The sequence below is a fragment of the Equus przewalskii genome, chromosome 1, assembly GCF_037783145.1.
Source record: "Equus przewalskii isolate Varuska chromosome 1, EquPr2, whole genome shotgun sequence".
NCBI classification, from domain to species: Eukaryota; Metazoa; Chordata; class Mammalia; order Perissodactyla; family Equidae; genus Equus; species Equus przewalskii.
The window spans coordinates 33,141,026-33,168,241 of NC_091831.1; the positions used below are offsets into that span (position 1 = coordinate 33,141,026).

At 37.8% G+C, this 27,216-nt stretch overlaps 1 protein-coding gene across 16 annotated transcripts in view; it reads right to left on the reverse strand.

The window, feature by feature from the left end:
• Positions 1-27,216, reverse strand: part of CC2D2B (coiled-coil and C2 domain containing 2B) — a 103,057-nt gene that overhangs the window by 28,110 nt on the left and 47,731 nt on the right. For 12 of the 16 annotated variants that reach the window (XM_070560635.1, XM_070560628.1, XM_070560590.1 and 9 more), the window contains 10 exons: positions 25,821-25,971; positions 24,455-24,602; positions 19,968-20,106; positions 18,597-18,800; positions 13,505-13,597; positions 9,728-9,819; positions 7,924-8,094; positions 7,077-7,173; positions 5,928-6,037; positions 735-831 (listed from right to left, as the gene is read on the reverse strand). In XM_070560635.1, coding sequence (XP_070416736.1) covers positions 735-831; positions 5,928-6,037; positions 7,077-7,173; positions 7,924-8,094; positions 9,728-9,819; positions 13,505-13,597; positions 18,597-18,800; positions 19,968-20,106; positions 24,455-24,602; positions 25,821-25,971 — 1,302 coding nt within the window. The remainder of the gene's footprint in view (positions 1-734; positions 832-5,927; positions 6,038-7,076; positions 7,174-7,923; positions 8,095-9,727; positions 9,820-13,504; positions 13,598-18,596; positions 18,801-19,967; positions 20,107-24,454; positions 24,603-25,820; positions 25,972-27,216) is intronic. The other 4 variants (XM_070560655.1, XM_070560673.1, XM_070560691.1 and 1 more) reach the window with 1 other exon arrangement.

The following is a 27,216-nucleotide window of genomic DNA, read 5'->3' on the forward strand; positions in this document are numbered from 1 at the left end:
GAAGACATTGCCTTTCGTTTCTCAGTAGTTCTTATAGAAGGCACTTTCCTGAATCATGCTTCAAGGTCTAGTTTGACTTTTTTGATTCTCATCCCCAGTCCCTACAGGTAGAATTAATTGCTGCTTTGATAGTATTGCCATAGAATTTGATAAACCTTTACATTAAAGCATTTAATGAGAGCCCCGAGAGAGGAGGTATAATGGATATGCACCTTTATACTTAGTGCCAAGTTCAGTAGAAAAGAAACTGACAATTCTCTTAGAGCTTGCTATGGCACCAGGCATTGTGTCAGGAACTTTCATTTATCTATGAGGAAGACATTCAGTAATTTTTAAAATTTTATTGAACAGAACTGGGTTTTGTCCTAGGAATAATTTCATCTCTTTTGTAGAAGTGGTATATTTTTTTGTACAGACAATGAGAAATATATAATCCATTTTTGTTTATCTTTCTTTCTTGGCTGCTGGGAAGCTCACTTAAATGTAATGTTCAATTGCAGAAATCTGCTTCTCCCAAATTCTTAGTATATTTACCCCTCCTCTTCCTATAGGTGGTTTATCTCTGTTAGTTTTGAAGTGACTTGTTATACGTCTGATTTAACTTCAAGTTGCCCCAAATCCTGTTTAAAAAATGGACATATTGCATCTAAAAGCAAATTTACAAATATGTTACTAGACTTCAGTCTGACCTTAGAATTATTTCAACATTGATTATTATAATTATTCTACTTTACCTCATGTTTTTCAACAATCATTTCATCAAAAATGTTGATATAAATGTTATCTTTTATTTTAGATAAGCTTGAGAAGCTATAATCACGTCCTGGCGAGCTGTAAATAAGAAAAACATATTTAAATGCTTAATTTATTTTATTAGAGCATTATTCATAAAGGACTATAAAATTACTTGTGTTCCTTTTTTTTTATAAAGTGTAAGCTAAGAAAAAGCTATGTACTTTGAAGACGACTGCTATCTTTCATTGAAGCCAGTATGTTCTTTGTAGTTTATCTTATATCTCTCTTAAGGTAATTTGCAAGAAAAATAAAAATGTTTAAATGTGAAGCAGCTACACATTTCACTACAGCCATCCATTGCGAATAAATTATCTGTAGTGTAGTGCATTAAGACTTTCCAATTATCTTAAATTCTGCTAGTTTCTGGTATTTCACACACACAGTTAAACTGCTTTTTAGCTCTCAGCTAAAAGAATGACTGTTTAACCATGGAGCTTATCCTCTTTCCCACATTTATTTTTTCTAACCAGAAATTGGGATAGTGGAGCGCATTTCATTTTGCAAGCTGTCTGCTGATGGCTTACTTGATTGGATACATTTTTGAAGGTAGCTGGAAGGATAGTATAGTATATTACAAGCAACGAACTTCCACTCTCAGCTCCAGCTTGTGCACTGGATTTTAACCAAACTTCCAACAGCTCAGAGAAGTTAAATAACCTGCTTAAGGTAATGCCACCCCAAGTGCCTGAGCCCTAATCTGAACCCAGTTCTGACTGACTCTAAAGGTGAAGCTCTTTTCACTATACCAATTACCACTGACATTATTTGTTGAAGTTTGATGCTTAAGCAAGCAACCATACTATTTCAAAGGATCTCCAACAGTTTGTATAACTTTCTGAGATCTACAGACAGTGACAACTGAAAAATGTTAGTTGAGTTTAGAGAACAGTTTTAAGTTGAAGCTTCCTTATATTTCTAAGTGAGAAGGTGACTTCCCTGCCGTGCTCCTTCAAGAGTTCCCTTTCATTTGCAATGACCTGAGGCAGGACAGCGGGGGCAATGTATACTTACAACACTATGCTAGCAGGAGAAATGATAACTGTCATCCTCAAGACATTTTTCAGTATGTCAACTTAGTTTATTCTTTAAATCATTCAAGTCCTGCATTGTCTTGTATTGTGTATCTACTCAAACTTTCCTCAAATTTCATCATAATTTCTCCTCCAAAGTAGAGTTCACAAGGTTAATTACTATTTACTATTTATTTACTATTACTATCTATCCCATTTGCATGTGGTTTTTACTCACTAGAATGTCACGTGGACTGGGGGATAGAGCTCTTGTATCTGAGGCAATAAAAAGTGGTAGCTGAATGATTTTGCCTTAGCTGAACCCTTGCTTGTACTCTAAATGTGTCTAGTGACCTAGTATACTAATAATTTATATACTAATTACTTAACATTAAATAATATAATATAATATATTTTCCTTTCAATCAATATTTCCCTTCACACAGAAAGAGTAAAAAGGTCAGGTAAGCAAATGTCAGAGAACAAGGCAAAGCAACAAGTATAAGGTCTAGACAGGTGGCCAAATAACAAGGGTATCTGTTTAAGATCTCTGGCCCAAAACTCTGAAAATACAATTGAGCCTGTGTTGAATCTGGAAGAAAAGAACTGATTTCTGCTAACAGTAGAAGTATCCATAGCATCTAAGCTAACAAAATTCCAAGGTATACTGGTCTATTTGGTTTTTTCCTCCCAAGTTAAAATAATGGTATAAACAGGGTCTCTCTTTCCTTGCAAATCCTGATTAGGGTCTCGAGGCCTTCATGTTGAGGAGTGGTGGCTGGGACATGAATGTTCAAGTAGTACAGATAATTTCCTTCAGCAGGATAGGTGTGAGAGTGGTGGGATTCTGTCAAAGCAAGGAACGACTGGAGAAGGTACTGGTGGTTGGAGGTTCTGTGCTCCCACAGCTTGCATCTGGGCCCTCAAAGCTGTTAGTTTGCTTGGAAAGTGACTGAATAACTATGGAGCTTCCTGGTTAGAGCCTATAACCAGTACTTTTTTTATATAATCTTGTAGGGAAGAGAGTAGCTGGAGGTTGAAGGGAATAGACAGATTGTTTCATCCTGGGAATCAGGACCCGCTCACGAAGAGCCAAGGTCAAGAACACAGATGCTGGAAGGAAAAGCAACACAAGAAGCCTAAGGTCCAGGGACTAAAAGGTTGGTATTCAAGAACTAGGAGAAATTTAGGAGTTAAAAAGTCAGAGCGATGTATTAAAGAACCAAGCAAAGTCAGGAACCATGTGATCTGCAAAAATCGAAGGAGCTGAACAGAATTGGCAGGAGAAGGGGGAAAGGGCATCAAGAAAAGAGAAAGGACTTTGATAACAGATGTGACTGACAATTCCTTATATTTCCTTCACCCCAGTGAGAGCCAAAGATGTACAGGAAGTGACAAGTGAAAACTGCTATTTGAACTTAGAGAACAATTTTAAGTTCTACATTTCAAATTTGCCTTGATCAGTACACTTTATTTCCAGTAACAGAAACCTATTTATACTGCTTTAGCATCAAATATGAATCCTGAGAAAGAACAAAGCTGGAGGTATCACACTTCCTGATTTCAAAATATATTACAAAGCTACAGTAACCAAAACAGCACGGTACTGGCATAAAGACAGACATACAAACCCATGGAACAGAACAAACGGCCCAGACATAAATCCCTGCATCTATGTCAGGTCAACTAATCTTTGACAAGGGTGCCAAGAATACACAATGTGGAAGGATAATCTTCAACAAATGGTGTCAGTAAAACTATCTACATCCAAAAGAATCAAATTGAACCCTTATCTTACACCAGAGACAAAAATCAACTCAAAATCGATTTAAGAGTAAGGAAGTGTGGGGCTGGCCCAGTGGCACAGCGGTTAAGTGCGCATGTTCCGCTTTGGCAGCCCGGGGTTTGCCGGTTTGGATCTCGGGTGCGAACATGGCACTGCTTGGCAAGCCATGCTGTGGTAGGTGTCCCACATATAAAGTAGAGGAAGATGGGCATGGATGTTAGCTCAGGGACAGTCTTCCTCAACAAAAAGAGGAGGATTGGCAGCAGATGTTAGCTCAGGGCTAATCTTCCTCAAAAAAAAAAAAAAAAGAGTAAAGAAGTGTACAATATGTTATCATTGTTGACTATACATATTATTGTTGACTACAATTATAATGTTGTACAGAAGATCTCTAAGGCTTACATTATATACATATGAGAGAGATTTATTTTAAGGAATTGGTGCTATATACATAGCAAGAGAAATGATAACTGTCATCCTCAAGACATTTTTGAGTATTTCAACTTAGTATATCCCTTAAATCACTGAAGTCCTGCATTACCTTCCATTTTGTATTCTACTCAAACTTTCCTCAAATTTCACCACAATTTCTCCTCCAAAGCAGAACTCACAAGGCTAATTACTATTTACTATTTATTATTACTAGCTATTTATTATTACTATATATGAGAGAGTAAGGGGAGAGGGAGAGAGAGGGAGACAGACAGACACACACACATCCTATTTGGTTCTGTTTCTCTGGAGAACCCTGAATAAGGCAACAACATCTTGGAGAAGGCAAAACTATGGAGGCAGTAAAAATATCAGTGGTTGCCAGTGGTTCCAGAATAAGGATGAAGGGATAAACAGGTGAAGCACAAGGCATTTTTAGGGCAGTGAAACTGCTGTATGATACTATAGTGGTGTATACATGTCCTTACACATATGTCAAAAACCACAGAATATACAACACAAAGAGCGAACCCTAATGTAAACTGTGGACTTTGGTTGACAATTTGTCAACATTAGTCCATCGCTTGTAACAAGTCTACCACACTGATGTCGAGGGAGGCTGTGTGTGTATGTTGTGAGGAAAGGGTATATGAGAACTCTCTGCCCTTTCTGCCCAATTTCACAGCGACCCTAAAACTGCTCTTAAAAGAAAGTCTGTCGCTTTTTAAAGGATGGAAATAAAAAAGAAACTCAGTCACATTAGAAATCAGAGGATGTAAACTAAACTACAAGGAGAATATCATTTTAGATCCACCATATTCGAAAAAATAATTTTAAAAATAAGAAATATTATTGAAGATATGGCACAATAGGAACTTTCATATACTGCTGTTGGGAGTGTATATCAGTTCAAACACTTTAGAAAACACTTTGGTGTTATCTAGTAAACCTGAAGCTGAATTCAACTACAACCTAGCAATTCCCGTCCCAGACGTATATCCCAGAGCAGACGTTCTCAAAGTGTTCCCTGACCAGTAACATCAGCAACACCTGGGAACTTGTTAGAAATGGGATTATCAGGCTCTTCCTCAGACCTACTGAATTAGAAACTGTGGAGGGGGGCCCAGCAATCTGTTCCAAGAAGACCGACAGGTGATTCTAGTGCACAAAAAAGGTTGGAAGATACAGTCTTAAAAAGAAACTCTTGCACGTGTGCTCCAGAAGACAAGAATGTTCAGAGCAACATTATCTGTAGTAGCAAAACATTAAAACAAGCCAAATGTGCATCAACAGGACCAAGTATAAATAAATTATGGCATTTTAATACATTGGAATACCATGGAGAAGTGAAAATAAAGGAAGGGAGGGAGAAGAAAGGGAGGGAGGGAGGGAGTAAGCAAGGGAAGGAGGGAGGGAGCGAGGGAGGGAAGAAGAGCCACAAGTACCTACATGGATGACGCTCAGAATAATTGAGTAAAGAATACAAAAGATGATTCAATTTATATAAGGTGGAAAAACATCCACAAGTAAATAATACATATGATTTTATGAAAATCATAAAGGAAGAGAGGGAATGATAAACACAAATCCATGGTTGTTACCTCGGGGGGGAAGGAAAGGGAAAACAATTAGGTATTGGCACAGAGGGGCCATCAAATGCATTGGTAATATTCTATTTTTTAAGCTGGATGGTAGGTACACAGGAATTCATTTCATTATTTTTCCTCAGAACCTACATTTATGTATACATTATATATATTAATATCTATGTTAGAAATATTTCATAATTAAAAAGATGAAAAAATAAAACCTATCTCAATCATTATTTTCCATAAATGGCTTAAGAAAATAATTTTGTTATTGCTCTTTTTTTAGGAGCTAAGGAAAAACAGATTCCAACTTACATAAAATCTACTTTAATTTCTTCGTTCCAGCATGGATGAGATCCACTTGCAGTACTGGTTTGGTACACAGTGTGTTGAAAGGAAACTTCCACAAAAGGGTGTACAGTATCCTGAAACACATTAATAAACACTGACTAGATTTTTGTAATATTTTATATAGTTGATAACAGGTAGAAGACTAGGAAATTACTTGTTACTGGCCAACAACTGGATGGCTGACTTTTTCTGGTTTTTCAAACACCCATGATTCATTCACTCATTTAATAAACATTTATTGGTCCTATTCAATATCTGGTGCTTTTCTAGGATCCAAAGATAAACGGAACTTTCCTTTAAGGATTTTATAGTCTATCGGGAAAATAAACAGGTAAACAAATAATTGGTGATGAAATGTGAGCAATAAAAGAAATATATTCAAGGTATAATAGCTACTCAGGAGAGGAAATGATGAACTTTCTGAGGTGAGGACAAGGATTGGAGAAAATATTGCTTGGGCTTTTTTAAAATTTTTTTAAAGATTTTATTTTTTTCCTTTTTCTCCCCAAAGCCCCCCAGTACGTAGCTGTATATTCTTCGTTGTGGGTCCTTCTAGTTGTGGCATGTGGGACGCTGCCTTAGCGTGGTTTGATGAGCAGTGCCACGTCTGCGCCCAGGATTCGAACCAACGAAACACTGGGCCGCCCGCAGTGGAGTGCGTGAACTTAACCCCTCGGCCACGGGGCCAGCCCCTGCTTGAGCTTTGAAACATTAACTAATAGTTCATATGGCCAATAACATGGAGCTGTGAGGAGGCCATTCCAGGCAAAGGAAAGGGCATGCACAGAAGCCTTCTAGAACAAGCAGTAGTATGATATGAGACTGCTGTGGGATGGAGAGAGATGTGACTGACTGGCAGTTAAGGACCAGATCATTATGGACTTTTGTAGGCATTCTAAGGAGGAATTTGTACCCTATTCTACAGAGCCTGAGAACAGCAGAGCAGGGAATGAAACGGCTATAATTACATTTTATAAAGAGCACCTTCAACCGTGTTATCGAAAGTACACTGGAAGCCCAAGAGATTAGAGATGGAGAGACCAATTAGAAGCCTCTTGCAATTGAGGGCCAACATAATCAAAATGCAAGTTTATAGAAGTGTTAAATACTTACCTCATTTAAGATCTCATCTGAGGCTACTGATTGGATTGTTTCTTTATGTCTGAGGTGAGACATTGGTGACATCAAATAAGTTGGCATATCCAAGGCTCTTCAGGAAAAACAATATAGAAACATACACTTTAATTAATTTTAATATTGGTGGAAGAGGGTAGCTTTCTGCCTATGCTTAAGGAGATACGTAATTCAGTTACCCTGGATCTTACAGAGTTTGCTCTGGATCTTCATATCACAGGTGGTTACAGCTAAATATTTGATAACCACTGCTGTGGGAGAGTGGCTCCTAAATGCTGAACTACGCACTATATCCAGTCTACGACAAAGTTTTCACTCGTCCTCAGCAAACGGAGAAAAGTAAGCCAGGTGATACTTCGATATTATATCCTTCCTATTTTTGGTGTTAACATTATTCTTTCTTTTACAAATTGATGATTATAGAAAATGATGGTGATTTTAATATGTCCTTATTTCACACAACAGCCCACTGAGTGCCCACAGGAGAGATGGGTAAGATCTGATTTTTGCAGAAGTCACCTAAAATGACAAGTCCAAAACAGAGCCTACTCTCTCCAGTTTTCTACTTCCAGTCCTGAGAGGGGCCAGGGGCAGAGAATAGCGCAGGTGGCAGCAGGAGCTTCACGTGTTTTCAATATTCAGAATAGGGACAAAAGACATTTATTTGATAGTACCCAAAAATATATGTGTGAAAGTTACTTTGGGTATCTCAAACTTCTGAAAAACTTAATACATGGCAGTGACGGTTTTACAAATAGAACAGTACAGAAATTTAAATTTAAGATAGATCTTCTGCAACCCTAAAAATTGGTGCGTATTTCCTTACCTACTAACTGTTGTTTTCCTGGTAGGAATATTATAAGCCCTCAGTATTCTGACAAGAATCTTAATATCTCCATCACAGACAGTCTGTGCTGCCACTTTTTTCCTTTCTTTCCTCCACGGCTTTAACTTTCTTCGTCGTTCAACAAGCTTACAAATGGCATGTGTCAACTGGCTAAAGAGTAAAAAGTGATCAGCCGCATATACACAGATAACTTAGTTCTAAAGATATCAGTTTTTAAATTAATTATTGTAAATAAGGCCATTATTCTGAACCATATTCTCTCCATTGTGGAGAGGAGACAGAGTTGTCTTAAACCCAAGGAAGGAATCTTTTTTGGAGCATAGGAGAGATGCTATGTTTACTCTCATGTTAAGAGAGAATGTGATTGCTCTGAGCCCTTTGAGCACACGGTCCAAGAACAGACAAGAGCATGGAGAGGTAATTCCATGAAACATGATGCTCTTTCAGAAAATTATTCATTTTTCAGGAATCATTCTCTTGAAAGTGGTTAGATACTCAACTTTTTTCCATGGCTCTGAAACAGGAGTTATTAGTTACACACGCTGCCACCCTGGCAACACAAATCCAAGGAAGTATGGCATTATGGTTGCCCACTTTCCCCCAAAGACTGAAAATAAAACACAATAGATTTCAGCATCCTGAGCCAATTAAAACCTTATTGGTAATACTAGGAATCTGCAAGTAGCCCCAGGGAGGAGTCCCAGAAACATGCATCCCTACTCCTGCTCCTCTCACTAAGTTTCACAGATAGGACAGTATGAGGATTGAGTTACCTCCGCCAAAGGCTCCCCGAACTGCTGCCTGTGGATCACAGCACCCTTTTATGGCTGAGGATTCAGGTTTTCTGGGGGTTTTTTTGAGGAAGATTAGACCTGAGCTAACATCTGCCGCCAATCCTCCTCTTTTTGCTAAGGAAGACTGGCCCTGAGCTAACATCGGTGCCCATCTTCCTCTACTTTATATATGGGACGCCTGCCACAGCATGGCTTGATAAGCAGTGCATAGGTCCATGCCTTGGATGGAACCAGTGAACCCCAGGCCACCAAAGTGGAGTGTGCAAACTTAACCACTATACCACCGGGCTGGCCCCTGAGGATTCAGTTTTGAAAGCGGGAGATTATAGGCTTAGTGTGTGGAGCTAATAGCAATGAATTTTCCGGTAGCAATCTCAGGACAAGAAAATCTTAGGACAAAACTACTTTGCGACAAAGATTATTTCTTTTATTTTGCTTTTTTTACCACAAAAACCATCAACAAGGAGAGAGTAAAAACTAAATATTATACAATTGAAAATGTATATTGTATAGATATACACAAAATGCAATTTAAAAATGTCCAGAGCCAGCCCTGATGGCCTAGTGGTTAAAATTTGGCACGTTCCACTTCAGCGGCCTGGGTTCAGTTCCCAGGTGCGGAACCACACCACTCGTCTGTTAGTGGCCATGCTGTGGCGGCAGCTCACACAGAAGAACTAGAAGGACCTACAACTAGAATATACAACTAGGTACTGGGGCTCTGGGCAGGGGAAAAAAAAACCCAGGAAGATTGGCAACAGATGTTAGCTCAGGGCAAATCTTTCCCAGCAAAACAAACAAACAGAAACCTCTCTATTTAAAAAAAAAAGTCTAAATATATTTTCAGTCAATATATTTCACTTTATGTTTTGTAATGGCATCTTTTGACATGTAACTTAATATAAAAATAGAGAATTTATTAGAGGACCTTGAAGGTATTAGCTTAAAGCTTTATATTTAATATTTAAATAATAATTTTTAGCATGTACCTTGCAGATACAATTTCTTCATAATCAGCCACAACGTCTGATAAGTTAAATTTGCTAACTTTGACAATTCTTTTCATTACCAACCTTCTCATCTACAAAAAAATTTAGAATTTAGAGAAACAAATAGCTTATATTTTAAGATTACGTATTTACAATGCTACTGGTGCCACTATTTTTCACTCTTAATTTTTGCAAGCAATGAATGGAAAGGGGGATTAGAGAAGTGAAAATATGGTTCTGTTTGTTACCATTATTAAAATTATTCCTAACTCTCACATTAATGTCACACCAAAGCAAGTTTCTTTCGTTCCATTTTTTTGTCCTGCCATATCCACTTCATGTCATCTTAAACTCTGCTCTCATCTGTTTTTCCACCTAACTCACAGTTTACGTGGACAGAGCTAGTCTTCACCAAAGGAGATGGTTACCCTGTGAATACGTTTCTACAACAGCCGATTATAATGGACTATAAATCTTGATCCATAAACTCAAGAAATGTGATCACATTTCTGTATTTCCTTTGAGTCAATCCTATTCTGACTTGAAGCTCTCATTCTGTCAGTTTGGCAAGATATTCAGTGCTTGAAGGGAGTCATTCCCCTGAGCCCTTGCTATCTGCAGAACTCACAGACCTTGGTTCCTCCAAGGACTGTGAAATTCTTCCTTTTAGTCTGAGGAAATCCCTCCCTTTCTCCTCTAACCCTATCCTTCACAACAGGTTTAGGCTTTCAAACACGAAACTGGGAAGAGGTGTGTCTGGAGGCAATTTCTGCTTTCTGTCCTGCCACAAATCGTCCCAGAGACAATGTTACCTAGGGCCTAATGATCTGCTTAGGGTAGGAAAATGGGGTGGGCAGGAGAAGAATGGGAAAAATATAACTCCTAAATATTACCCTCATATGGGCAACAAATTGTTTCCCCTGACGGTGAAACACACCCCTCTGACCCCACATTTCTCTCCCTCTCCCTCTCTCTCTCCCTTGCTCTCTTGACATCAAACAGACTCGGCTCCTTGCTATTCGTTCTAAAGGCCAGCCGTGCTCTTTCCTCACAGTTTTCACATGTGGTTCCATCAGCCTGGAATGTTCTTCTTCCACAAAAACTCCATGGCTAGCTCTCTCCTTCAAGTCTTTTGCTGAAGTGTTACTTTCTCATGGGCTTTCCTTGATCACCTTACTTAAAATTGCACCTCACGCTGCTACATATAAATACACTAAGCCCCCACCCCCCTCGAAGAGAACTTTTGTCCTCTCTCCCTACTTTATTTTTCATAGCACATATCACTCTCTAACCTACTAATGTTTTGTTCATTATCTGACTTCCCCCACTAGAATGACTTCCTTCAGGCAGTCAGGGGTTTCACTCAGTTTTGTTTACTGCTGTAATTCCAATGTCTAGTATAATGCCTGATTCATAGCAGATGCTCAATAAATATTTATTGAATAAATTAATGAAAGGGACAGAATGAGGAGATGCACACGTTTCAGCACAACTTTATCTAATAACCCTTGAGACTGCTGGGACTCCATTCTTTACCGTTGCAATCCTGGCCTCAGACACCACTGACCCCAGTAACACAGCACAAAGTTTAATGTACATAACTCCCAGTTCCGTGAGTTCCTTCCACATCAGGATTTAAACACCTGGGGCCCTAAGAGGCGGCCAGGGTCAAACCTTTCCAGTATCTGTAATTAAAATAATTATCCCTTGAACTTGTAGTTTTAAAACTATCCTCAGACAGCAAAGAAGTCTTCACATGGAGCTGAAATCTAATCACAAAATTTTCTTAACACTCCTTCCCAGCACTCCTATATGAAGTTCAAGCCTCCTCAGACATTTGCTTTCTTACCCCCATTCTGATCCTCTGCTGCCCTCCCTCTTGGGCTTCCTCACACGTAAAGAAAGAAGAGAAGGGATAAGGATGTGTGCTCTCTTTTCTCATAAGTAAGAACACCTCTTTATTTCCTAAGACAGAAAACTCATTATTAAAGCACATCCCAATTTTTTTTTTTTTTTAATATAGAAGTAGTAGAGAAGAGGTATGAGGGGCAGGGGTGAACGGAAAAAACTCCTGCCAGTGACAAATGGGAGGAGCTCTTTCAAGCCCAGGACAGCTACAGTGGTCTGCATTTCCACCACCCTCTCATAGTAAAATGAGTACAAACTGGGACAGCACTTGAGGTTTTATCTCATTTGCCCATTACATAGGAAGTAAAGCAAAGTGGGCGTCATCACTGTCTATTTTGACACAAGAAGAAACGGGGGCTCAGTGAATAGGTTACTTGCCCAAAGACACCCAGGGTAGTCAGAACAGGTCTTCATACACCTGCCTGGGGCTCTTCTAGTTACACAAGGTTGCTTCTCACCTGACCTCATGAGGATCTGGTGTGTATCTCTTAGAACTTTCCATGGCTCTTTGCTTCTTTTCAAATTACCCTAGAAGGCTGCTCTGATGCTCTACAGCAAAGGCTATGTACTTAGGTGAGATCCTACTCTTGCAGAAGTTTTAGAAACCCTCTCAGCCCTTGCGGTTTTATCCCTTACTTTATTAATTTCTCAAACATTTATCAACATTTTCTGAGTGAAGGGCACTGTGCTGGGTACCGCAGATCTACAGATAAAGTCCCCGCAGGCCAGAAGCTTAGACCAGGGCTGATAAGGGGTCAGTGGAAAGAAACCAGGAATGAAATTCAGTGAGGAATTCCACCTCAAAACTGGTTTAGGCTTTGCTAGGTTGGTTTGTAAATATTGACTTTGTATTGAAGTCTATGTCTTTCTCTAATACTTCCTCCTGTCTCCTGGTAACTCCTTCATCCCTTCATCCCCTCAACTGCTGTGGTCTACCACATTACTGAGATACTAGTAAAAGTAGGGATTCTGGCAAAATGCTGGTGTATTTCTCAAAGTCTACTTTTAGAATCAAAAAGAGATGGGAAGTTGGGGCCAGCCTGGTGGCATAGTGGTTAAGTTTGTGCACTCTGCTTCAGCATCCCGGAGTTCACAGGTTCAGATCCCAGGCAGAGACCTACACATCACTTATCAAGCCATGCTACGGCGGCATCCCACATACAAAACAGAGGAAGACTGGCACAGAAGTTGGCTCACGGACAATCTTCCTCACACAAAAAGAGGAAGATTGGCAAAGATATTAGCTCAGGGCAATCTTCCTCATCAACAAAAAAAAAAGAGAGAGAGATGGGAAGCCTTTTTCTTTTTCTTTTTTTTAAGATTGGCACCTGAGCTAACATCTGTTGCCAATCTTTTTTTTTCCCTTCTACTTCTCCCCAAATCCCCCAAATACATAGTTGTATATTCTAGTTGTAGGTCCTTCTAGTTGTGCTATGTGGGATGCCGTCTCATCCTGGCCTGATGAGTGGTGCCATGTCTGTGCCCAAGATCCGAACTGGTGAAGCTCTGGGCTGCCTAAGCAGAGTGCATGAACTTAACCACTTGACCACAGGAACAGCCCTGAGAGATGGGAAGTCTTTAATGTTCATGTTTAAACAGAAGAATTTGGGATGTACTTTAATAATGAGCTTTCTCTCAACTGAAGTAACCTCCGCATCAACAATGTACATCAACAGTGTACATTTACAGATGGTAAGTAACTCTCTCTGAAAAGGAAGTCTGAACAGAACAGAAAACCCCTCAGTGATCAGAAAGAGGTGATGAGTAAGTAGACTTGTCCATCTAATTCTCTGGTACCAGGCATCCAACAGATCAGTTTTCACAAAAGTAAATGCAAACATATTGATATTACTCTTTCGTTGTTGTTACCTTTTTCAGAAAATTGGCAGAATTAATCCTTTGCGCAGTAATAGAATTCACATCTGAAATGGACATATCCTTCTCTATCTGACTTTCATATTCCTAAACAGAGAATTAAGTTAGTTTCACTTCGTGAATGTAATGGAGCTCAGATATGACATGCTGCAACAAAATATTAACTTCATTTCTGTTCATGTGCACAAGACACTGGCAATACTCTGGCATGGAAAGAAGAAAACATTTATTTCAGTTTCTCCCACTGAGAATTAGCTAAGAACATTTTATGACTATATTTTGTTTGCTTCTAGGATGAGGTCCATTTACCTTTTAAAATAGAGCAATGATTGAGGAAAAACTTGCAATTGAGAAAATTATAAGAAAAATGTGAAGATGGTAGAGAAATATTCTTCATGCATGCACTTATCTGGCCATTGCTAAAAACAAAACAAATGAAAAGTAGTATAGTACAATGGTCAAGACAGTGGGCTCTGGAGGCTAGCAATTCTGGGTTCAAGTTGACCCTGCCATTTATTTACTAACTGTGTGGTTTGGGAGAAAGTTGATTAACTTCAGCAGACCTCAGTTTCTTCTTCTGTAATAACAATAATAATACCTGTGTCGCAGGATTGTTGTGAGACTTAACTGAAACAATATCTGTGAAGTGCGTGGCACACAGTAAGTAGTCAAGATGTGCTGACTATAATCAATAACTTTAAGTTTACATCCAGCAGTTGGTATAAGATTGCTTGTCAGGATGTTTCATCTATAAAATTTAAAATAAATCTGCATCTGTTATATCTGCATTTGTGGGATACACCCCTAATACACATGGAAATCATTTTACATTATAGATATCTTTAAAGACCAGACAAAAATAATGAAGGAGATACTTTAGAACTTTCAGCCATGTTACAATAAACACGACGATCTGAAAGTAATTTATTTGTTCTTCTAATTATCCACAAGAAATCTTGAAATTAATTCTGTTGGAAAGTAACAGCTTTCACTTAATGATAAATTTAATATTTTATATCACTTTACTTTTTAAAGTGTTAATTTATGAGTTATTTAAATACTCTGGATATTATTTTGTTATGTGTGTTGCAAATATCTTTTCCTAATCTGTGAGGCTTTAATTTTAATATTATCAACTTTATTAATCTTTTTCTTTACAATTTATACTTTCTGTGGTTTGTTTAAGAAATATTTTCATATCCTAAGATTAAGATAGCCATTTAAAGTTTTCCTTTTCACATGTAATCTTCATTACACATGGTTTTCTTTCTTTTGTGAGGTCTGAATCTGTTCTATTTCACTGGTTTGGAATTGCATTACTACAATTACAGAGTAATTGGGGAGAACTTCCATCTTACAATGATGAGTCTTCCTATCAGCGAACATTTATTCAGATTCTTTTTTACATCATCAAAAATGTTTGATAATTTTATCCATTAAGTTCTTGCATATCTTTTGTTAAATATATTCCTATGTATCTTGAAGTTTTTATTGCTGTTGCAAGGAGTATCTTTTATTGCTATCGCAAGGAGTATCTTTGTTAAGTGACATTTTTAGTGGGTTTTTAACTGGGGTGTAGAGTGCTATTTATTTTTTGTCTTGAACATTTCCTCAAATTTTTCAAACATAGAAAATTAGAAAGAATGTTCAAATCCATATACCCACCTTCTAAATTAAGTAATTAATATTTTGCCATATTTGCTTAATCTGCCTTTTACTTATTTTTAATTGTTTTGGCTAAAATATCTCAAAGTAAATTACAGACACCATGACACTTCATTCCTAAATAAATACTTCAGCATGAATCTCCAGGAGCTAAGGACATACTTCTACACAACCACAACGCCACAATCACAGACAACAAAATTAACAACTTCCTTATATTATCTAATATTCAACCCTAGCCAAATTTTACCAATTGCTGTTTTTTTCCCCTAAAGCCAAGATCTAATTAAGAATCATGTGTTACCTTTGGTTAAGTCTCTTTGGTCTCTTAATCTAGAATACTCTGCCTTCTTTTTAAAAAATGATGACTTTTTTAAAAGATCAAAACAGTTGTACTTGCTAGCCAGTTGTTCCACATTCCAAATTTGTCTGTTTCCTTGTTGTGCCATTTAACTTGTTTTTCTATTTCTCATAAACAAATTAATCTAAAGTCTTTTTTTTTTTTTGAGGAAGATTAGCCCTGAGCTAACTGCTGCCAATCCTCTTTTTGCTGAGGAAGACTGGCCCTGAGCTAACATCCATGCCCATCTTCCTCTACTTTACATGTGGGACGCCTACCACAGCACGGCTTGACAAACAGTGCCATGTCCGCACCTGGGATCTGAACCGGCGAACCCCGGGCCGCTGAAGTGGAACGTGTGCACTTAACCGCTATACCACCAGGCCCGCCCCTGAAACATTCTTAACCAGTTTAAAGAAGGTTTAACGAAGTTCTCTTCTGATTCTAGGATGCTAAGAGCTTTCATCATGAATGAGCACTGAACTTATTAAATGCCTCTTGGGCATTTATTAAGAGAAGAATATTTTTTCCTTCCTTAATTCTGTTAATGTGGTAAATTACAGCAATAATTTGTGTAATTAAATTGGCTTTGTAATTTGGAAGTAAACCCTACTAGATTATGGTGTGTAATTATATATTTATACACAACACATTGCTTTTCAATTTGTTAAAATTTTATTAGTAATTTTATACCTATGCTCATAAGTGATAGGCTCATACGCTCATACTGATGCTATATCCCTCAATTATGCTGAGCATTGTGTTTTGCCTGTAGTAGTTTATGGAACTGTAGAATTGACTTCAATCATCGAGAGAAGCAGCATGAGGAAACTGAAGAACTTTCCAGCTCTTCTAAGCCAAGGCCTTTCCACTGCAGTTTACTGACTGAAATTCTTAAAGTCTCAAAACCGGAGATTAACCATAATTAAAAGTTGAGAAATGCTTTCTGAAGCCAAATACCAAATGGTCTGTTTGTGAATACATATATTTCTATGTATCCATATTTGTGAAAATAACGAATTATCTGCAAATCCTATCTTTATGTGCTAACTGGTGGTGCCATGACACTGTCATTGAAAATTCATTAATTTGCATTTTCCTTTTCACATCTGAGCCACACCAAAAAGTTTTCTCAGATAATCCAGTTAGTTTAGCCTATGAATATCCTCCCATTACAACTTGAATTTTAAATGTAATGAGTCATGTATAGTTTTGTTTGTGTCTCCTCTAAATTAGGGTATAAAAGCTAAAGGATAGCTCAGTGGCAACAAGAACAAACATATACTATCTTTTTAAAATCTTTTTTTGTGTGTGTGTGTGTAAGATTGGCTCTGAGCTAACATCTGTGCCAATCTTCCTCTACTTTATCTGGGATGCCACCACAGCGTGGCTTGACGAGGGGTGCGTAAGTCCACGTCTGGGATCCAAACCTGCAAACCCCAAGCCACCAAAGTAGAGCGTGCGAACTTTTCTAACCACTACGCCACTGGGCTGCCCCAAATATATATTATTCTTTTAAGTAATTTTTACTGTTTTTAATGTTAAGTGGCTTACTGCAATTTCCCTTCAGTCAAGAATAAAATGAAAACAAATAGCAAAGAGTTTATCAGTTTTTTCTTATCAATTGATAATAATTCACCAAAGTTAAATTAATAAACCTATTATAATCTATTTTAGCTAAAGGCATTCATTCACTCTTTCTGACTCATAAGATGTATAAACCTCAATACCCTTCCTCAGAATCTACTATCTTTATCTAAGTTGGCCAACATCACCCCAGACTGATGATTCTACTGCACAGGCCTTTTCTTTAGAGATGGAACACTAATTCCTTTCTTCTCAAACCATCTCTTAGCAAGCTCAAGTGCTAGGATTACTACAATGGGTTATTTCTACAGAAATTAGCTCTTATAATTCCACTATTTAAGACCAGAGACGTGCTGGTAAATGTTTAAAACCAGTTCTCTGGGATTTGGAGGTGAAGCCCCATTTGTAGCATTTGCTGATTTATGGTGTAAATATTCCCCCAGAAACAAATTTAAAGCAACCAATATGAAGTCACTGACGGTGGAGTTGGGAAGAGATGCACACAATAGGCTCTCACCAGCTGGTGCTGGCAGGCTCCTGTACACCATCACCATGCAGCCTGAGACTAACTTCTTTCTTTCTTTTTTTTCCCACATTAAAGTTTCTGAAACTGAGATGTGCTTTATAATCAATGCGCAAGTTTAATTCAGCAGTGTTTCTCTCCCTTGTCCCCCAAAGTTGCTTTTAAACTGGTGATGACTTTTACAATAACAAAAATATAGTATTTACATAAATTTAGAATATATTTAAAGGATTTTGGCTGTGAAGTAGGTTGTCTGGACAACAATTAAGTTGCAAAGTCAAGCTAAGGACTTTCTGGAATTTGGGAGATCTGCACATTTTTTTTTTAAAGATTGGCACCTGAGCTAACAACTGTTGCCAATCTTTTTTTTTTTTCCTGCTCTTTCTCCACAAATCCCCCCAGTATATAGTTGCATGTTTTAGTTGTGGGTCCTTCCAGCTGTGGCATGTGGGACACCGCCACAGCGTGGCCTGATGAGTGGTGCCATGTCCGCGCCCAAGATCCAAACCAGCGAAACCACGGGCTGCTGAAGCGGAGTCTGTGAACTTAATCACTCGGCCGCAGGGCTGGCCCCTGATCTGTACACTTTTAATGCCTGAAGAGAAGGGGAAAAAAATCTACAGATTGTATCAGTTAAAAAAAGAAAAGAGGGGCCAGCCCGGGGGTGGAGCGGTTAAGTTCCCACATTCTGCTTTGGTGGCCCGGGGTTCGCTGGTTTGGATCCTTGGTGTGGACATGGCACCGCTTGGCAAGCCATGCTGTGGTAGGCGTCCCACATATAAAGTAGAGGAAGATGGGCATGAATGTTAGCTCAGGGACAGTCTTCCTCAGCAAAAAGAGGAGGATTGGCCGCAGATGTTAGCTCAGGGCTAATCTTCCTAAAAAAAAAAAGAAAAAAGAAAATAAGATAGATATAAAGCAGCAAAATATTAACTTACACAATAAGCCATATTCAAATAGAAAGCAAATACCTGGAAGACTAAATCTGGGATCTCTCTATCATAGAGGGGCATTTGCTGCAGAAGGAAAACATCTAATTGACCTGCATTTCTAAGTTGCAATAGCTGGAAACGTTTACTTTTATTCATCTCCTCTTCAGAAACCAAGTTAAACTCATCTTGCAACTGTTCCAGACGAAAATACTTTGGAATATCCTGCCCTTTATGTTTCATATACTGTAAAACATAAATAATATAAAGTCTTTACTTAAAATATTCTTTAAAATTCAATAATTATTTCAAAACACTGTTTTTTCCTCTCAACCATGAGATGTGAGAGTTTCCATATAAGTAAGAAATGGAGCAATTTAATCTGTACAGAGATAGAAGCTGAAAAAAAAAACCCAAAACAGAATCTGGCCTACATGGCTTCCCAACCTTTTCCTGGTCATGACTTATAAAGAAAATGAAAATATCTGCTTGCACATTGGGTTAAAAGATGAGACTGTTCATAGTTCATATCTATTTGCCCTAAGAGTTGAGAGAAAACCAATATTTCTGTACACCTGTAACCAGTTCAGAACATCAGATGGGAAGCTCTGATCCAGGGAAACTTAATTACAATAATCTATTCATGAAGTGCTTTATTCAATAAATGCAAATATCAGTACAAGGTACATGTAAGGAAGAGTGCTAGTTGCCCTAAGAGAGACAAAGATTTATTAGCTGTAGTTCCACTAGGCAAGATAAAACACAGAAATGAATAACTACAGTAAAGGGCAGAATGACATCAGAGCCATAAGAATTTATAAAAAGAAAAAAATAGTTAACAGGAGGGCAAGGCAAGAAGAGCTCACATCTAATTGAGGTTACCGGGGAAACATTTATCAGACTTGCGGCATGGGTAAGATAGTCACTGTAGGTGCTCTTCTAGGCAGAGGGAATGGCATGAATGAAGGTATGGAGAAAGCATGTTCAGGGTACGCAGAGCAGTTCAGTCGGCCCTAAGGAAGAGTAGGAGAAGGGAATAGATAAGGAGTCTTTGAGGGAAGGAGTGTATCTGTAAGTCATCTCTGTATCCCTAGCATCTCACAGTGTGATTGGCACTCAGTAGATGTATAACACATATCTACTCAGCCTGAAGGTTCGCCTGCAGGATGTACTGCAGGCTGCTAAGTAATGGCAGAGTACCAACTGCCAGGCCTAAAGTAGTAATTATGTCAGTTGCTGAGTTTCTAAGTGCCTTTACAATACTATAAACTGGTTGAAAACTGTACCTGTCAGATTTACCTTTACACGTCTCCTAGTGCCTAGAAAAATATAAAGCAAACTAGGGAGGAGTATAAGGGGGTAGAGTTTAGGAAATAGAATATATTTACAGTATTGATATTTGCTATAACTTACCATAATAAATTCCATTAAATCAGAATATTCTGGATTATTTGGGTCAATTTTGACTTCATTTGCCCACTCAAAAAGCTTCTGTGCATTAACAAGACATGGAATACCAGGAACACTTCTGGCATCTACATTCCTTAACACACTAACATAAAGAAAAATATTTTGTGAATTTGCATACAATATGCAGGTTACACATCTGTTATACAAGGTAAAACCTATCTATCCCCTGCATTTAAAGATAAAACAGGTTTAGATGTGATATCTCTCCTGGTTCTTCTCACCTTCTAACTTGTATCCTAGCTCTTTGATAAATGTCTACTTCCATCCCTTAAGAGACAGTAAGCTTCTTAAGGGTAAAGTCTGTAAATATTCATCTTTGTCATCTCCACTCTGTGCAGTAGCTAAAACATAGTAGATGGTAAAGTGAATAGAACTTATTGGATGTATTCTGTAAACCCTGAGTATACTAACTTATTAAATATCTTCTTTCCGTAGGATGCACGATATTGAAATTTAACCAAGATGTTTGCTTAAGCAAAATTAATCAAGTCCACAATAGAAAAAGAATCTTTAGGCTATATCTTTACAGTTGAAACATTCTATAGTGTAATACAATTAACTGAGAAGGATGTGCCAGAAGAGTATCTTTGGTCATATGAGGCCATCTTCAGAAGCTGGAGAGCTACAAAGATAGGCTAGACTCATAATGCTTTCTTAGTGACCTCAGCTACAGGCTAAGTGCAGAAGGAATTCAACCCTAAACAGTAAGGGTTTCTTTAGAGCCATCAATTATTCCAGTTATTTAATCTTTCTTCTCATAGATGATTTGTCTCATCACATATAATTAGAGGGATTTGGACCAGAAAATTTCTAAGATCCTTTCTATAAAGTACTCAAGAAAAATTCCAGTCTATAAACTGAGATTCCAGAAATACAGTTCTGACTCAGATTCATTTATGTCTTAGCCCAAACATGGAGACATATTTTACACAGTCTATTTTCCAACAATATCTATTCATATTTCTACGATGAGTCTTTGGAAGCTATGGCTAACAAAGCCAATGCCTAGTATGATAGGATGTAAGCAAAACTACAAATACGTGAAGTTTAAGTATTCTTCCTTTCTTTAATTTCTATTTCTGCCCTCATATTTGAACAATTTTGATGCCTTTGTAATAAGAGATCTCTAGAGCTTGACACTCTTGACATCTAGTAAAAAATTTTCCTTCTCCTGGGAACAGTCTTAGCCCAGGTCCTTTAGAAAACAAAGCCTGAGGCAAAGCTTAAATGTTAATGAATAGATTAGAGAGAGAAACTTATTCCCTTACAGCCTAAAAAAAAAAAAGTTGTAATTGGATTTCAATTTAGTCCCAGGATTTCTGCCTCAGGGAAAGTAATAAAAACCTCATAACATCTCTTGCCCTTGCTATAATGATTCCTGCAGCTGCCCTCTAAGTGTTCAGCTGTGGGCTATGGCAAAACCCCTCTGTCATCTGCACCCCCTCCTGCACAACCAAATGCCAAGCAAGTAACATAATTCAGTGGCATTAAGTATACTCACAGTGTTGTACTACCACCTCACTATCTATTTCCAGAATTTATTCATCATTCCAAACAGAAACTCTGTACCCACTAAACGATAACTCCCCATTCTTCCGTCCCCTCAGCCCCTGGCTTTCTCTCTCTGTGAACTAAGCAAAAAATTTTAAAGTTACCAGGGAGAAAAGACAGACTGTCTACAAAACACCAACATTTAGACTGATAGCAGCAATGACAAATCCCAGAAGATAATGTGATTACAGCTTCAAAGTGGTAAAGGCTGGTAAAGTGGTAAGGGAAAATAAATATCAGCCTCAAATTTTATACCCACCTAAACTATTACAAGAGTGATGACAAAATAAAGATATTTTCATATATACAAAGACTAAGCAAATTTGCTAGCTACAGAAATTGACTGAAAGAATCACTAAAGGAGCAGGCTTTTAGAAAGAAAAGTAAATCCAGAATGAAAGTGGGGGAGGTAAGAGATAGGGGCAAACATAACAGCCAATTAACCACGTCAGAAAATTAACTATAAATGTAAGAAAAGCTGTTTTATGTTTTAAAATGTGTTAAACAAAAACTCTAGACAACAATAACAATAATTGAGATTGGAGAGCTGTGCTTAATGTGGTATTAGCATTCTAAGATCTTCTTTTGCTTCACTGCTTTATTTGCAGCTCTGCTAGTATTTGATGAATGAATGCATAAGTAAATCAGTGAATAAACAAATATTTTGTTTGGATCTCCTTTAGCTCCATGTTTTGACTCTCACAAGTCAGTCTTGCCATTTGGAGCACCCATCCTAGGTTCCTAGAACCACTGCTCAGCACCAGCCCTTCAGCTCCCACAGCTGTAGAGTTCTGTTAGCCTCCCTCTCTGATCTCAGAGGCCCCAGCTGTAAAGTTCTACTTCAAGACAACTTTCTAAGAGAGATCTCTGGACTTTGAAAACCTCTCCTGCAATTCAATCCCTGTTGAAATCTGTGAGCTGTCCCAATCTTTCACAGAACTGCTCTCAATCTTTTGTAAACTTGAGTCCCCAAGTAAATGGAACTGCTAAGTGCAGCATCACAGAAGCCATGAGAGAAGAGACTTCAAGAAGCAAAAGGATGAGGACAGGCCAATGAATATGGCCAGGAGGTCACTGGTAGCCTTCAGGAATAAGTGGGTTGGATTAGGGAGGGAATGTGTGAACAAAAAGTGGAGGCAATGTATGCAAACCAGCAGACCACAAGAATGAGGACTTGGGCAGGAAAAACAGCCAAAAAGGGTTTTCAGGGTTTAATTAAATGCTCGGATTTTTCTTGGTTTCTTTGATATAAAAGACTAACAGCATACTAGGGAGATGGAAAAGTTGAAGATAATGTAAGAAAAAGCTATAAATATGTTAGCAGAATCCTAAAGGAGACAAAGGAAAGTTCCCAATTACCTGTATAAAAGTTAGCTTTAGAGTGAGGAGAATAAGCATCTGACTCCAAGAATAAAGCATAGACTAGTATGATGAGACAAAGACTGGAAACAGCTGCAGTGGGGACTATGCTAGGGAAATACTAAGAAATACAAGAAAATAATGGTTGGGTATTAAAAGCTTATTCACCAGCTCCAAAATGAATTACCTTTATTAATTTTCCATTTTTGTCCTAAAATGCCCTTCTCCAGGTCTCTAAGAAGATGACCTCTTTTACTTAGCAAAACAAGGACATCCATCAAAATTAAAATTATAATTCCATCTTCCTAGTGATTTCTGTCTCGTTCTCTGATTTGAAGAAAAGATATTTCTTCCAGAACTATAACTACTCATTTGTGTTTTGGCTCAATATCTTCCTGACTTTGAAGGATCTCATACTCTTTCTAATATATTCTGACTCTTTTTCCATGGATCCCATCACTTCTTGTAAGAAGACAAGGACTGCCCCAATTTTTAAGAAAGCCATACCTTGATTATGTTGTGTCTCTTATTTTCAGCCTCTTTTTCTGTCAAACTTCTTGAAAAGTAATCTACATCCACTACCTCAGTTTCCTCAATGTCAACTGTTGAATGCTACTGACATTTAGTTCAGGGTTTTTTTTCTCTAAAACTCTTATTTACCAAGAAAAGTATTTATGAACTCGTACTATGACTTTGGTCATATGCCACTGGTTTTATATATAGTGTTCTCATTGTTATTTTTTAAATAGTCTCTAATCTCAGTTTTGATTTTCTGTTTAATCCAAGTTATTTGTGGAAATTTTTTTAATTTTTATTATTTTATTTTTAAAATAGACTTTATTTTTTAAGATCTGTTTTAGGTTTATAGCAAAACTGATGAGAAAGTGCAGAGTTTCCATATGCCCCTTACCCCCCACATATGCCCAGCCTCCCCAACTATCAACATCCTGCACTAGAGTTATAATTTATTACATTTGTTGCAATAAAACAGTTGCATTTGTTATGATCTATGAACCTACAGTGACGCATCATTATCATTCAAAGTCCACAGTTTATATTAGGGCTTACTCTTGGTGTTGTACAGTCTATGAGTTTTGACGAATATGTAATGACATGTATCCACAATTATAGTATCACACAGGGTAGTTTCACCGCCCTAAAAATCCTGTGTGCTCTGCCCATTCATCCCTCTCTCCTCCTAATCCCTGGCAACCACTGATATTTTTACTGTCTCAATAGTTCTGCCTTTTCCATAATGTCATATAATTGGAATAGCAATCTTTCTTAAAAATGTTGTTTAGATGTGGAGGGGAAAGGCCATCTTTTCGTTATCATCATTCAGTAATTTTTAAATGATGGAATCCACTTGGCCCTTTATATTTACGATTTTACTCAAACATAGCACCATACACAAGGCAGGATTATCATTTTTATAGAATTTTACCTTTCTTATTTCTAGTAATCCTATTTGTGGGTGTGACCTGGAAATTAATCCCATTTCCTCTAGGAAAGTTTATTACCTGCAGTAAGCAGATCTTAATGACTGTGACATAGGTGTCAGAGGAATACCATTTTCATCTAAGGCCCATGATAGAGAATAGCTTAGTTTTCCTGATGTCAAAAGACAAAGTTCTTCGGTTCCGTTTCCCTCAAGAAGAAAGGGCACATCTGTTTATAGCGACATTAAAAATATATGAATTTTTTTAAAAGCAGTTTGAGCACATCGTAGATTTTTTTCCTGACTTTTACTTGTGGAACCCCAGGAACACAAAGGAAGTTAGTTCTGTGCTGACCCCAGACTCTAATCTTAGACCTTGCCTCATCTCCCATCTAAGATACCTTAAGGCAGACTACTTCAAACAGACTACAAAAGAGAGAGGAAAATACTGATCTGAATACATGCGATGAACATCTCTATTTTCCTCCTCTTATGACCAGAAGTTTTTTAACCCTTCTTTCTAGGAGTAGCTCCCAGCAAGAAACGACCACTGACAGCAGAAAAAGAGGCAGAAAAGCTACTCTTTATCCCTTTTCCCTACATTCCTGAGTCTTCTCCTTCTCCTCATTTTCTTTTTCATTCTCCAGAGAGCTTAACAACATTCCTTGAAACTTTTGCGAAGTTCTTAGTGTTCCCTACATATTTCACCCTGAATCTTTTATCCTGGGTCTCTACAACTCCGTTTTTCTGCTTCATCTGAACTCTAAGCAGACTATATTCCTCCCTCATTCTCTCTGCAGGCTCTTTTGCCCACTTCTTTTCTTCTCTCTCCTCCTTGCTCACTCGTTCATACATTCTTCCTTTTCACCAGATGGAAACAAACAGTTACAAAACTCCTAGGAAGGCTAAAGAGAAGGAATCTGGGGGAGAAAGGGAGGAATGGCAGTGTTCTTACAGACGTGCTAACTTAAATTTAATTGCATGAGGAGTAAAATCAATTGAAAAACAAGTGGATAGAAATATCCTTTCTTCTTTCCTCTCTCCTTTTCTCTCTTTCTTTCTCTCTCCTGCTCTTCCTCCTTTCCCTATTCAGTTCAAAGATGAATCGACACATCCTGGAGCATCTTTAGGCTTCACTAAAGGAGAAGCAGAGGCAGAGCAGTCTATCCACTCAGGAGCAGAGCTCACGTTCCCGAGAGCATAGTGCTCTTGTCTCAAATGACCTAGGAAAAGCGCAGGTGCTAATTCCAAATTTTAGATTTCCCAAAGATCTGATTCAAGATAAAGTTTTAAAAAATTTAGTTTAACATCTGAAAAAAGAATTTAATTCACTTTTAGCCTAATATTGTAAATATAGGATTCTTTACTCATGTAAATAACCCGGGGTCATTCAGGATATGGAATTCATGAAGAAAATAGGGGGGAAGAAACATTTTTAATAAACTTACTGCTTCCTACTCCTCCATAAGCAGGTATGACCAGCTCATCAGAGCTAAATTCTACATATTCCAAAACAGTTTTGCTTTTCAGCTCTGTGTCGTTAGGTAAAGGTATATATAGTTTTGCCAGTAAGCGTGTCCTTTTACTTATTTCATAAACCTAAATATAAAAAAAAGATTGATAACTCACTGAAAGTACAAAATGGAAAGAAAAGCTAAAATAAGGAACCTCAATAATACATTTTTCTCTTTTTTTAAAAATACTAGAATATCAAATGGGTATTGCTCTATGGCATTTCATCCACATGATTATGAAAAAAGCAGAGAATCACATGTCCTTAAAAGTATAATGGGAGCCAGCCCAGTGGCGCAGCGGTTAAGTTTGCACATTCCACTTCGATGGCCTGGGGTTTGCTGGTTGAGATCCCGGGTGCAGACATGGCACCGCTTGGCAAGCCATGCTGTGGTAGGCGTCCCACATATAAAGTAGAGGAAGATGGGCACAGATGTTAGCTCAGGGCCAGTCTTCCTCAGCAAAAAGAGGAGGATTGGCAGCAGATGTTAGCTCAGGGCTAATCTTCCTCAAAAATAAATAAATAAATAAAATAAAATGTCAAAATTAAAAAAAAAGTATATTGCCTTTTACTGGTTTCAAAGAATTAACTGAATAAAAGGATTACAAATATAGTTCTGTGAATATAGGTACATATAACACAATACCTGAATAACTTACTTTTGTGTAGCACTTTCAAAGTTCTTTATCTCATTTAAAGCTGATAAAAATTATAGGAAATAGGTACTATTCTTCCCTTTTTATAAATAAAGAAATGGAGTTTCTATATGAAACTACAGTATATTAGTTTTTATTAAAAGTGATAGAAATCCAGGTTGAATGCTTAGGAAAAAAGGAGACTCATTGGCTCATGGAATCCAAGAAAAGGCTAAACAAGCTACGAGGTTGTGGTGGGGAGGAGGAAAAGTCCCAGAAGAAGGAGTAAGGGAGTTGCTGAGTAGACAGTTCCATAGATGTCTATTGGGTCCTAAACCCAGGCCTTCTGATTCTGTATGCTGTGCTTTCTATTACAATTCCATTACTACCATAACTAGAAACCTAATTTGTTTTCAATAGAAAAATCTTATTTTGACCTATACTGCGTATATCAGTGTTTGGTGAAACAGTGATATGTACTCTAAGAGAAGGAAACTAGGGGAGTGAGGAGATGTTACTTGAAAGATAATAAAGAATGTGCCAATCAAAAAGATGATTGATTAATGAACGCAGAGAAAAAGGAAAATCAAAGAGGCAAATACTTCTTCTGGTCATCTAAATGCTGTCACTGTAAGAGTGAATTTAAGCCAACACACTGGTCCCTTTGACAAAGGCATCCCTAATACAGAAAGTTTT